Source organism: Thermobia domestica, chromosome 11, assembly GCF_964235325.1.
Source record: "Thermobia domestica chromosome 11, izTheDome1.hap1.1, whole genome shotgun sequence".
NCBI classification, from domain to species: domain Eukaryota; kingdom Metazoa; phylum Arthropoda; class Insecta; order Zygentoma; family Lepismatidae; genus Thermobia; species Thermobia domestica.
Window position 1 is genome coordinate 35507767 of NC_137464.1, and position 14201 is coordinate 35521967.

The window sequence follows — 14201 nt, forward strand, 5'->3', positions numbered from 1 at the left end:
AACTGTCCAGCCGTTCAACATGAGAAACGTATCCGAGAGCTAAGGATTGTTGAGAAGATCTCTGCTGCCGATGCTAAGCATCGCTTAAAAGAAAGCATCCATTCCTCACTTTTTGTGCCCTTTGCTAGTGTTGAAGCTACTTCTTGTAAATCTGTAGCGACCCAGACGTCCGACGTTTCCACCCAAACAGAAATGTTCCCGACAGAAGTCCACAAATTCAAACCCCAGTCTCATCGTATAGCGAACATTCCAAAACCTCATGTGTTTCTGTTTGTGTTTGTCTTCAGCGAACTCCCAGCTCTTCGCCCCTCACCTTATATCGTCGGCCACGCCGGCTCAATGATACGATTCTTTCCCCAAGAGTAGCAAAATCTACACCTGTTCGTAAGCCACCTGCAGTTTCTTTAATATGGTAAAATATGAACTTAAAGGATACTGAGTGAACAGTGCTTGGCCCATGTGGAAAGGTACGCCTGAAACGTTAATTTTTGTTTGTTTTTTATTGTTATTTTTACGCTATTGTTATATATTTCCTCTATTGTTACTGTTATTTGTTATATATTTTTCTATTGTTACTTTTAATTCTGTTTATTGTTGTTTTCCTATTTATTGTTGTTCTGTCTTTTTCTATTGTTTCATTAATACTATTTATTGTTATTGATATACAGATGGTGATCAGAAAAATAGAAACACCTGAATGAAATTGCAACTTACCAGATTAATATGGTGTCGGGCCACCTTTGGCCTTCAGATCAGCCTTGATGCGACGTGGGATGGAGGCATAGAGGTCGTGAATGGTAGCAAGTGGAATTTTACACCATTCCTCGTGCAGGGCATCGGCCAGTTCTGTGAGAGATGATGGAGGTGGAAATCGTCGCCGGGGTCGTGTTTCCAAGACGGACCACAGATGTTCAATTATGTTGAGATCTGGGGATTGGGCGGGCCAGGGGAGGTGTTGAACTTCTTCCTCAAACCACGCTGCAACAACGCCAGCTTTTTGAATGGGTGCATTATCATCCTGGAAGATGGCGTCATTGTACGGGAACAACATCCGGACCATAGGATGCAAGTGGTCTCCTAAAATTGCGTCATAATCGTTGGCATTGATTCGTCCGCTAAGTGTGATCACAGAACCCAATGAAGACCATGATATGGCGGCCCACAGCATCACTGAGCCGCCGTCATGTTTCACAGTTGGGCGGAGACACTGCAGATCATAAGCTTCTTTGGGCGTTCTCCACACATAAACACGGCCCGTGGTTGGGAATAGGGTGAAGGATGACTCATCCGATCATATCACACGTTTCCAGTCCTCAACGGTCCAAGTTGCATGGTCGCGGCACCATTTGCGGCGTGCGAAAGCGTTATGGTCCCTGATGAGCGGTTTGGCCCGTGCAACACGACCCTGTAAGTTCATGTCATGTAATTCGCGGCGGACTGTGATTGTCGAAACAGAGTGGGGGAGGTGCTGATTGAGTTCCTCCGTCACTTGCTCCGCAGTGGCACGACGGTTCTGCGTGACAATGCGCTTTCATACCCGGCGTGACCTGTCACTCATGATTTTCTTCTGCCCACTGTTCCGCTTCCCCGATGTGGTTTTCCCGTGTGTTGTGTAAGCCGTCATCACCTTCGACACTGTCCCACGCGACACGCCTAACACAGTAGCCACTGCCGTCACACTCACTCCACATAACCGCGCACCAACAATTTGCCCTCTTTGAAAATCTGAGAGGTCTCCCATTTTACACTACCTCCGTCTGCTGCAGCCACTGGACACTGCTGTTCCACTGCGCCTGACGTAGTTAGTTTTTTAGTTTTCATTCGCTCAGCCGCGTTACTGTCAGCCGGTGCCTTGAGCATTCAAAACCGGCGAAGTATCATCATTGCGAATGATTTCTCTTTTGGGTTTGTTTATTTCATAATTTTAAAGAAGGAATGGGAAGGAAAAAAGACGTGAAACTAAAACAAGGGATTTGACAAAAAAAAGATAAAACAAACAAACAAAAAAAAAATAACTAAACTTAATATTTGCTTAACTATACTCTCATTTCTAGTCTTGTGAGATTTTGTGTGTTTTTTGTTTTATTGAGTTTGAGTTTGTTACGTGTGTGTTGTTTTGTATGTCGTATGTTTTGTGTTTTGGTGTTTACCTATTGGTCATCTTCTTCTTTCTTCTTTTCTTCAGGTTTTCACTCTGTATGTTTGGTTTCTCTGGTTTCTGCCTGCATTTCTCTCCTGTGTGTTCTATTTCACATTTGCACTATTTACATTGGCTTTTCACCTGTAAATTTTACCTCTTTTTACTATCCTGCATCAACACTACACTACACTCACTACGGATATTGACACTGACTGCTTTTGATGAAATCACTAACCTTCACCAACTAGTACTTACACTATGAAACACACACACACTACACTTACTTTTATCTAAATTTTCACATTTTCAAAAACTTTTAATTTTCTTATGCTTCTATATAAGCGTTTCCTGTTACTTTTACTTTGATGCTTTAGTGTTCTCAGTTTCGTATCAATGGCAGTTTCCACCCATTTGTGCTGGCTTGAGGTCCAGGGCCCACTCAGAGCACTTAGTGCAGGCCCTGGTCCGTTTTATCCTTCGGCCGGCACGCCCGGGATGGGCCGTCCTATTGGCGAGAGTTTCTCTATGTTTTCTCTCTGAGACACTATCCTCGCTTCACCTCTACTCATGCACTCACGCAACATTCACTCTTGCACCGGAGTTCCTTTCCAAACCAAGAGGCTGGAGGTGCAGCACGCATTCTGGTCCTCGGCGAAAACACGGTAATCCAGTGCTTGGGTTCCAGGAGTCTTTTCTCCGGTCCGAGGACTTCTTCACACATTCTTCCACTTGCACTCATCCTTCTATTCTTCTTCTGTAAGTTTTTCGTCTTAGTTCGGAATATTCATTTGTCAAATTTTCCAATTTTTTGCAGTCTTCCTCTACTTGTATTGTTTCTTTCAGCGGTTTTTCTCTTATTTGAGTTCTTAATTCTAAAATTTCTTCTAATACTGGACACCACATGACATGGTGCTCAGGAGTTCCTTCTTCTCCGCATTCACACATTGGACTGGGTCTTAACTTGATTCTGTGGAGGTGTTGTTCGTATGGTCCATGGCCTGATAGATAATGAACCAATCCATATGTTGGATTTAAGTGTTTTATTTTTAGTCTGTCGACGATGCTAGGAAAGATTCTATGTAATCGTTGCGCTCCACTGTATTCCTGCCATTCTTTATCCCATAGTTGTATTATATTGTCATTAATTTCTTTCTCGTCTTTTAGATCCCTGTTAAAAATTTCTCTAATTTTCCTTTTCTCTTCTTTTCTTAACCAGTAATTTGTTGCCCTTTGCAGTAACACATAGTTCATTGGTTGGATACCAAGGATTATACAGAGTGCGCTATGCGAAGTAGTGTTAAAAGCTCCAGACATTCTGATTAATAGGTTTCTTTGTGGTCTATTTATTTGGTTTCTGTAGGTCTTATTTCTTAATAGTCTATCAATCCAAACGCTGGATGCGTACGCCATGGTAGCTGACAAAATAGTTTCTTGGTATAGTCTTAGTATTTTTAATGGTAACCTGTATCTGTTTCTTGCAATAGTGGTCAATTTATTCGCTACACTGTTCCCCCTTTTTACTATATATTTCAAATGTTCATCAAATTTTAGTCTATCGTCTAGCATTATGCCAAGGTATTTTATGCTTTGCACTCGTTCTACTCCTACTCCATTTAATTTTATAGTCGGATTTCTTTGTAGTTTTGTGCCGAAAATTAGATATTTGGTTTTCTTTGATGATATCCTTAATTTACTCTCCATACTCCATTCTTCAAGTGTTTCTGTTATCTTTTTAACTTTTTCTTCTAATTCCCTTCGGCTGTTCCCTGATGTTGTTATTACGACGTCATCGGCGAATGCCACTATTTTATCGACTTCTTGCTTTTTGTTTATTTTTTCTAAGCATGGTTGTAATTCTACGTCCCATAGTAGGGGTCCTAATATTGATCCTTGCGGGCATCCTTTCTCTGTTTTAATTACTATGTCGCCCTCTTCATTGGGTATTATTATTTTTCTGTTTTCTAGATAGTTTCTTATCAAATTCGTTAAGTATTCTGGCATTTCCAGTTTTTTTACGTTTTCAATCAAGGATGGAAACCATAAATTATCAAATGCTCCTTCGATGTCAATGAAGAGCGCTAATACATATTTCTTTTCGTATATCTTTTCTTTGATATCATCTAGAAGAGTATTTATGGCGTCTTCTGTTGATTTTCCTGCTCTGAATCCAAATTGTAGTTTGTCTTCAGTTACGTTTCTGTATTTTTGAATTCTGTTTAATATTATTCTCTCAAATATTTTTAATATGTTTTTTAATAAGCATATAGGTCTATATGAGTTTACTTCGGATGGATCCTTTTCTGGTCCCTTTGAGAGAATAATTAATTTTGATGCTTTCCACGGCTCTGGAATTTCTTGTTTCTTTATTAGTAGGTTGAAAAGCTTCGTTAGGTAGGGGACCCATAAATCTTTAGTCTTCTTGTATATTTCGTTTTTGATGCCATCTACACCCGGAGATTTCTTGTTTTTAAGTTTTCTAAAGATCTTTTCTATTTCTTCGTTAGTAACTTTGTCCGATTCTGGTACAGTTCCTGTATGCTGTTCACCCATTTTGTTTCTTAGCACTGTGTTTCTTTCTGTGTCGTTATTGTTTTCATCTCTGGGAAAAAATTTGTCCGCTAAAACTTTTAGAGTTTCTTCTCTGTTTGAGGTGTATGATCCATCTAATTTCTTGACTGTATTTAATACTAATGGGTTTATTTTTTGTGTTATGAGTTTGTATGGAACACCCCATGGATCTATTTCAATATTTTTCTTTAGGTAAAGATCCCAACTTCTTTTCTTAGCCTCTAATATTGCTTCCTTATATTTATTCTTTGCGTTTCTATATTTTTCTAATCTTCTTTCCTTTAGTATTGGGTTGTAAGTTGCTTGATAACTTTTCCGGGCTGACGTTGCAAGTCTTTTTAATCTTTGTAGTTTCGGTGTCCAAAAGTCTTCATATACTCTTCTTTCTTGACTTTCCGGAGTAGCCTCTTTTAAAGCTTTTTTTGTTGCTTGTTCAATTTCGTTGATTATTTCGGTTAAGTTTTCATCTTCATTTATTTGGGGTAGATTTAATTTGTTCTTGAAAGTAATCCAATTTGTCTTAGCTATATTAAATTTGTTTTGTTCTTATCCATTTTTTTCAATTTTCATATCAAATAGTATTATTTCGTGGTCGCTGAGAGTGAGTTTATCTCCAATCTGCCAATTTTCAATCCTACTTGTTATTTCAAATGTTCCGCATGTCACATCAATATGAGAGCTGCCTCTATTCCCTACAAAAGTTGGTCTGTTTCCTATGTTTGAGATTACAAGTCCGTTTTGCATTACAAAATCTTCAACTATTTCTCCTCTATCATCTGTTTCCGGGGCACCCCATAAGATTGATTTTGCATTTGTATCGGCAAGGATTAATATTTCCGTATTATTCCTCTGCCATATTATCTCTTGAATTTTGTCTATGAAGTCACGTGTTTCTAAGCTGTATTGGAAATACGCATTTATTAGCCAGAATTTCATGTTTTCACACTTAACTTCAGCTGTTGTTATCCAGTTGTTACTATATTGGGTTAATTTAAGTACTTCAATTTCTCTATTCATGAAAACTATAACTGTTTTAGATTCCTGTCCTCCGTACATTATTTTTGAGCTTGCTGGAAAGGTTGTTAATTTCCCTTTTAGTAAATATGGTTCTTGTATTGCTACGATATCAATCTTTTGAATTTCTATTAGTCTTCTAAGTTCCATTGTGGCTATTTTACTTCCTTGTGCGTTATTTTGCATAATTTTCAAATACGTCTGATTTTTATCCATATCTCGTATATATGTAGGCATCCGTTCCTGATTTCGTTGGGTCGAAGTATACTCTACCATGCGCACGCACCAGTTGTTTGTAAACATTTTCTAGCGTCCAGTATATCCCTCGTCTCTCAAAAACCTCATCCACTAGATCAAGTAACTCCCATCCGTTTGCTGGGAGATCATAAATTCGTAGTTCAATTCTATCGGCTTCCTCCAAAGTTGGAAATGTTATAGTTCTTCCATTTATATGAATATCTCTTACTATCTGTCTTAGTGCAGTCATTAGGATTTGTTTTTCTTCCAATTTTGCTAGCCTATACATATGGTTTATATTTTCGTATAATTGTACATTATTTATTAAGATTTCTTCATTTATTGGTTTTACTGGAGTATTTTCTGTACTTGAAACTTCCGGATCTTGGATTTGTTGTATATGTTCTTCTTGAATTGGGAAAAGATATTTTTCTTCACCGTGGACAAATGATTCATTAATGTTCGGGGTCTGTTGCATACATTTATAATTCTCTTCGTTAAATTTCTTTTTCCTGTTCTTTTTTCTATTTTCTAGAAGTGTTTCTAGTTCTCCTTTTTCCTTGTCGTTTTTTGTTAACTTCCCCATTTCGTTTTCTTCAGTTTTTATTTTCAATTTTTCATTTTCTTTTGTATCATATGTTTGTGTTTCTTTATCTCTCTTTTCTTTAAGTAGTTGTCTTTTTCTTTCTAGAAAATTTTCCAATCTTTGTTTGTCCCTACGTTTCTTACTTGGGCTTTTTCTCTTTGTATTTACTAATTCTTTCTTTTTACTCTCCATAGTTTATTTTAGAAATTATCCTTTCTCTGGCTACTTTGTATGAGACACATTCTTCCGTTTGTGGGTTTTGACATACTTTGTGTCTTAGTTTACATGGTATACATATCTTTTTTCCTTTGTCTTCACATTCGTCGCTTTTATGTTGCAATGAGCCACAATATCTGCATCTCACTTTTTCCTTATTGTCGCAATATTTCGTAACGTGACCGAATTCTTGGCAAATAAAACATTGAGGAACGACCAGGAAATCTTTTATTCTATGTGCCTCATAATCGATGTAGACTTTTCTTTTTCCACTAACAGTTTCCTTATCTTCGGTTCAACTTCTATCACCAAGTGGCATCGTTTCTCTTGTTTCTTTCCTGCTCGAAACCTTGCTTTACTCTTTTTGGCTTCTTCCATCTCGTTTTCATCGAAATTTTGTTCGATAAAAGCTTGGAGTAGTTCTTCATCCTTTAATTCAGACGGTACCCCATATATGATCATCAGCGGGTTTTTCTTCTTAGTTTCTTCGCACTTGAAGTTTTTCCTTATTTCTTCTTTAGCCATTATTTTCCTAATGTCTTCTTTCGTTGCGGTTTCAAGTACTACCATATCTCTGGTAGTTCTTAAACCAGTTATCTTTAATTTCTCTTTTCGTGGATCAATAATTCCTGTTAATCTTTCCGCTGTTTGCTTTGATGTCTCTCCTTGATTCGGTTTTATTATCAATGCCGGTTTTGTTTTTGCTTGCATTTCCTGTATCTTCAGTTCTTTTTCAGTAGGTTTTCTTTTTTTAATTACGTCAGTCCATAGTTGTTGTTTGTCGTCGGTTTCCGTTTTTTCTGTTCTTTCATGCCTTTCTTCAATCTTTTTGGTTAGCGTTTGTATTTCATGTATAACTATGTCTGTGTCGGTCTTCTGTTTGTCTGTTAATTCTTCGATTTTATCCCTATATATGTTTCTTTGTTGTTCCCATAATATCTCTGCTCGTCCAAAAGCTTGTTGTGTATTTATTAGTTCTTCTTTTTTTTCTTCAAGTTTTTTTGTTAGGTATTTATGTTCATCTTCTAATTTATTTAACTTCCTTGTTTTTTCTTGTAGTTGCTTTTTTAGTTCATTTCTGTTTTCTGTGAGTTCTTGAATTTCTGTTTCCAGTCTTTTGTACTGCCTGTCTCTGTCATTCTTAATTTCTGCTTTTTCCTCTTTTAGCTCCTCTATTTCCTTTTCTAATTTCACGTTTATTTGCCGTAACTCTTCCATTTGTTTTTTCTCTTCAATGCGGCTACCTTTCTGGCCTGACATCATTTCCATTTCTGTTATTAGTTTTTCTTTCTGGAGGTTGTCATATTTCTCCTGAAGTTTACTATTAATTTTCTCCATTTGGTCTAGTTGTCCTAAAAGCTGTGCCCTGTCCTTAACCCATACTATGGCCCTCTTTTTTAGTTTCTCAAGGTGGGATCTTCCTATCTTTTTCCAATCTAAGAGATTTTCTATGTAATTCATTTCTTGTTCCAATTGCCCCATTGTGTCGAATCCTGTATCTTCCAAGGTGTTTTTCTTAGTTGATTGTTCGGATGTTGTGGATTCTTCTCTCGCTATTTTTCTTTGTTCTGTTTCTTCCATCCTAGTTTGACGTACTGTAGGATTTATTGGTGACTGGTCTCTAACTGGCGTCCCTGGAGGGGAACGATACATCGCCATTTTTTCCGTATTACGCGTTTAAGTTTAAAACACTAAAATTATAAATACTATTACACTTAGAGTTTATTCCGATAGGCAAAAGTTTTTAGTTTATGGGCCGATTTGCACAAAAACCCTGTAGGGACACTTTTGGACACCCTTCCCGATCGGTGGGATCCGAGAGGGGTAAGGTTCCTGGGGAGGGGGGTCACCGATATTCTTCCGAAAATGGGGTCAAAAGTCAAGACCTACCCCATTTTCGGTCGAATATAGTTCAGAAAGGGGAGGAGGAGAGGGAGGACATGGGAGGGAAAGAGGGGTTGAGAACCCACTTCCATAGTTTCAGATCCCTGGTCCTTTCGGTCCGGGTGCCATAGTGTCCCAAATTTAGCTTAGAAGCCCATATTATACCACTTCATGCTCGAGAGAAAAGTTAAGTCCAGGATAGTGAAAAGAAAAGTTTAAAAGTAATATTATTTCCCAAGCAGGAAATACTGTACTTACAGTTTTCTTTGCTTCTTGTATCACTCAATTTTCTTGTTCATTCACTCACACCGGATGCTGATCTTGCATTTATTACTTTTTAGAATTGTTCTTCCTACATTCTCAGCCACAATGTTAATAAACGGGAGAATTTTTAGGTATTTTTTTTTTATTTTCTTCGCAACCGTTTGTTCGATTTTGGTGCGGTTTTCTTTGTCTTATTCGTGAGACTTTCCCGGATCGATCGGTACCTTTCACGACCCGGAAACACACTTTTTCCACACTTTCTTGAACTACGCTTCGGAGCACAAAAAACGTAGTATGGAGACCGACCTAACACACCACCACCAGCGGTCTGGCGCTGCGGGCGACACGACACGACTGCCAACCCATACATCTGACGTGTTGCCAACTACAGGTGTTTCCATTTTTCTGATCACCATCTGTATATTTCCTATTGTTATTATATATTTATTATGTTATATCTTCTTTTCGGTTTCTATTTATATTTTGTTTCTTTAATTTTAATGTTCGTTTGTAAACATAGTTCGTATTGATTGTGACGGGGACAAATAACCTCAATGCTGAGTCATCATTAACTCTCAATCAATCAACCAGATAAAATATCCTTGAGTTGTATCACAACTCTAGATTGTTAGTACGTTATATATTTATCTTTTGGCACTATTCATTATCCCCTTAATTGGAGCAAAGGAAAAAAAAAAACATTATTTTTTATTGTTATGCAGCGGTGATATTTGTTCCTGGGTTTTCGCATTCTTGGTTCAGTTTTTATATTTTCTTGCCAATTGTTGATGTATTTTTTTCTTGCCAATTGCCGGCATCAGTGTGTGCGTTTTGATTGAAATCTCTGTTTTGCAGTTACCTTTCATCAAATGTCGGCAGATAATTATAATTACTTTTTTGAAAACTATTTGTGTTTGTGTTTGTATTGTAGGTTTTCTTTTAAAACTATTGTATCTAGAAGATCTATTATCCACTTAGGTGTGAAATTTTTAGCGACAAGTCGCTGTTGGAAGATGAGGGTTTTCGGGATTTTTTTAAAATTTGAAACGAAATAAAAATAGAAACAAATTCGAAAAAATTATATTTTTTGCATTGTGCCCACTGCCACAACACTACTACTACGTTCTGTAGTGAAAGTGTGAAGGAAGAGTATCGGGAAGTATATTTACAGCATCCACACTCCGATCCAGTAGAATCAAATTCAGAGCTTATACCTGGTTATTTCATAAATACTGTCAGAGGTTTGGAAATGAAACACCCGCAGTATTGATGATACATTGGCATCCTTTTGCGAGATGATACTTAGAAATATGGAGCATGAAGAACACCTATTAGTTTTTAAAATATTTACCTTGGGCCTGGATGCAGGCCCTGGGTCTGGCGAAGCACTCATCAGTAAAATTGCGAACAGTGCCGATGGGTAACTGGGGGCTGCCTTGACCAGAGCACGCTTCAGAGAATCCTCATTAGGGTCTCACCTTACAGGCCACTGATTTAAGCTCTTTCCAGTTTGTAATCAAGATGGTTTAGATCCTGGCTGCTAGAGGCCAGTCCGGTGTGGAAATGAAGTTTGGGACGTTGGCCCGTGACCGTAACTACTGTGTTCACCGTACTTTGTGCACGGAGGCAGAATCATGTTAGAAGGTCCACTGTTGGTTGGGGAACATGGTGGTGCTTAATAGTTTTCATAATGGACTCCAACACTGATACACGGTAACCGATGTCTTCATTCCTCGTTCACAAAAATGGATCAGTGTTGTACCGTTGAAGCTCACACCACACCATACCATGACTGATGCTGGGTGATAGGACCTTTGCACCCTAAAAACATGTTCAGCAGGTTGCACGGATGATGATGCGTCATTTTGAGCATTAAAAAACTGCTCAACTGAATAGCTTTTCGTCGAAAAAGAGAATTGTCCTGTGACCATTTCCTTTGTAACGCGTGAGATGTTTAGCTTTCACCACTCTCTGCTGGTGTAACATATCAATCGGAAAGTGACCTCCACGTTGTTTGTGGGCTCTGAACCTCAGGTCCTGATTAAGCACTCATGACATGGTTGATCTCGAAATAGACATCTCTCTGGACATCACTGGTTGAGTCTTGACGGGATTTCACCAAATTCCTACAGCTACGGCTTGAACTGACTATGGTGTTCTTACTGTGTGTGGTCTGCCACTACGCTGCCGGTCATTGCACCTCCCATTTCATTGTACCGCTATATGGTACGGTAGACAAATCGTTCACCGACTTGCAGGGGTTTTTGGGTGATGAAGATCCGTGATAGTGGTGGTATGCCCACCTTGTGAAGCGGTACGACTGCAATACAATTCTCGTATTCTGTCCACGCTGTCGTTATACATTCCCACTGTCACGCTTCTAATCGTGGAATGAACAGGTCAGGGACCCACTTCGCCCGAGATATCCAAATGGCAGCATTAACCCAGCATGACCAAACGGTGATCAAAATCTCTGATACTATTTATGAAATAAGTAGGCATGTGAGCCATTCGCACTACAAGCCTATATCTACGCCATCCGCACTTAAAAATTTAATAATAATATTTATTTGAAGCTACAGCTTTATGTTGATTGAGTAACATGAATTTATAAGCAGTGATCTCAATGGGAACTGTTGTACAAACTACACATTACCGTGTATGACTGGCTCAAGCCCTTGGTTAGTCGTAGCGTCGTCTGTGGAGTAATTTGTTTTAATTTTTAGTATTAGTTTCTGTAAGTTTATTTTTAGTATATTAAAATCTTTTTTTCTTTTTTTGTGCCTAGGATGATATTGAATTGGAAGTGGCTGAACTTTATAGGCTGAATTTAGAGCTACCAGTACCTGTTCAGTGCGATACTGCGAGAGCAAGGTTCAGTGAGCGACGACATATTCTTACCGTAATACTTAGAGACCATGATATGTTACAAATGCAAGTGGAAAATTAATAATGTATTCGTGTGTTCTCTCCGGCTTTACTGCATTAAGAACAGGTACCTGCTGTTTATTCCTATTGCATATTTGGCGTGTGAAGATAAAATATTTATTTGGTATTTTTTTTAAAGGTCGGTAAAATTTGTTTTGCTTTTGAGGTTTAACTCTTTTACAGTATTTTTTATTTTTTCCAGTACGAAGTTTTCTTATTCTTGTACAATGATATAAATAGACTGTGAATAAATTTGTTTCAATAATGAACAAAAAAAGATAGAATCTGCGTTTGAGTGCTTGATTCTGTATAGTTTCACATTGGTACACATGTTGGATTTTCGACACCCTTATGTAAATTAAAAAAGCATCTTTTTTTTAAAAAAAAAAAAAATAATGAAAATATATCTTTTCTGTTGTTAGTAAGGTAAAGGCCGGCAACATTACGTAGTATAATGTTGAAATTAAAAGATTGTGTAAATAAATATTTTAAAACAATGCGTAGGAAAGATAGAGTAGCAATGGTTAGATGTTTTGCTGATTACACGGTGAAAGAATGTATAGGTAAAAAAAAAAAAAAAATCTGTTGGGTATTGAATAGAAAAATTTGAACTATATATGTCATATGAATGATAATTTCACAACTTAAGAAAAAAGAAAAGAAAATAGAAAGGTCATCGGCTGATTAATTACAGCTAACCAGTGAATCTACGAAAACGTAAATTGATGTATTAACATTTTATTTTCACTCTTTTATTATATTTTCTGTATAAAGTAGATGGTAATTGTGGCGTATTATCTATGAATGTTCCGCATAAGGAATTCAGTGAGTTCTGAAAATTGAGTTCAGTGTTAAATAATTTCAATCCTATTTCCATACTTTTTTTTCTTCCATCACTGGAAATCATGAAGCGTGTGATACAAGATATCTTTCTTATGATTGCAAATGAAATATCTGTTGTTATGTACATAGGCATGGACATATTTCTTTTCCCGTTTTTGTCTCGAGCATATAAGCATATACTAATGCAATTTTAAAGTAGTATTACTTTTATTATTTAAAAACTTGTACTGTAAAGCAACAAGTCTTGCCGTCCGTTTCTGTTTATAGTTAAGTTTGTTTATTTTTATAACTAACGCTTCAGTTGCTTTTGACTCATCTGTAGTGTTAGGAGTCGTATTACCAGGTTTTTATTTATTTATTTATTAATAATTGCTCGGTCATCTCATCACAGTATTGCAGTCATATTTTAGTCGTTCTTGTTTTGAAAGACTTTTATTTATGCAATACAATTTCTACTACATCTTAGTAATCTGTTGAAATTTTCAGTTGTTTACCTTCTTACCACATAATTGAAAGATTCTAATTTCGATTCTGGCTTTGTATAGCTTTTCGCATTCGTGCTAGATGATTAGATTTTCGAAAAGATAACACGGTAATTTTTTTTTATCTATCTACTTTTTATTTTGTTTTATTTATTTATTTTTTCGTGTTTTCGTGCGGAGCAGTGTGGAAGTTTAAGAAGCAAGATGGGACAACATTTGCTATGAAAACTAAAAAAAACTTGTAAGTTAAACTAAGCTGTTGTTATCTATACTCACTGTATAAGTACATTTGATCCTCCTTTCCCTTTATTTCATGTTTTTATTTTGGTCGTTTCTTGATGGTTTTCATTCGTTATAATCAGAGTGGAAATTAGTGGTTTCACTAAATCGAAGGAGTTTTTATTTAAAATAATAATACAAATGGTCCTTGTTATTAGTTTCTAATCTTAATCGAGATCGCCTATCCCACGAGTAATGGATTTTTCTCCTCCTTCAGTCAGTGAGAAAATGGAGGGAAGACTTCGCAATAATGAACTGAAAGTGGCTTCCGGTAGTATCGTTCACCCTGTACAGACGTTTCAAGTCGCACTGGAGTAAGTCTTTAACACTTTTAAATGTACTTCACAATCTGTTCATTTATCAGATTTACTACCTATACAGAGGTCTATAAATGATCGCTGCTAGGGTTGTTCTTTGCCATAAGTTGCTTTATAATCTCTTCTGAAGAAAAAAAGAAAGAAAAATTATGTAATATTACTACTAAAGAAATATGGCCAGCTGCTTTTCTTAACCCTCGCTTCGATACGGAAATTCTAACTTGAGAAAAAATGAAACTTTTATTTTATACGCACACGTTTATTAATATTGGTTTGTACCACTACTTCAGCCATAAGTTGGAATACTATTACTTTTTTTCCTTTTTTTTTCGTATGAAGTTCTCTGTTATTTTTTGCTTGAATAGAGTTAACACTTACATAAGAAGTCAAAAATATTTCAAGCCAAAAAATTTTACACGTTAGCACATAAGAGCTTATCTTCG

The 14201-nt window shown here is 36.9% G+C and overlaps 1 protein-coding gene across 1 annotated transcript in view; it reads left to right on the forward strand.

Moving 5' to 3' along the window:
* LOC145664036 (PIH1 domain-containing protein 2-like) overlaps positions 1 to 12207 on the forward strand; it is a 32555-nt gene extending 20348 nt beyond the window's left edge. Inside the window, exon 4 of the mRNA XM_081730356.1 lies at positions 11698 to 12207. Within this exon, the coding sequence (XP_081586482.1) occupies positions 11698 to 11859 (162 nt within the window). The 3' untranslated portion in view covers positions 11860 to 12207. The remainder of the gene's footprint in view (positions 1 to 11697) is intronic.
* The last annotated feature ends 1994 nt before the right edge of the window (positions 12208 to 14201 follow it).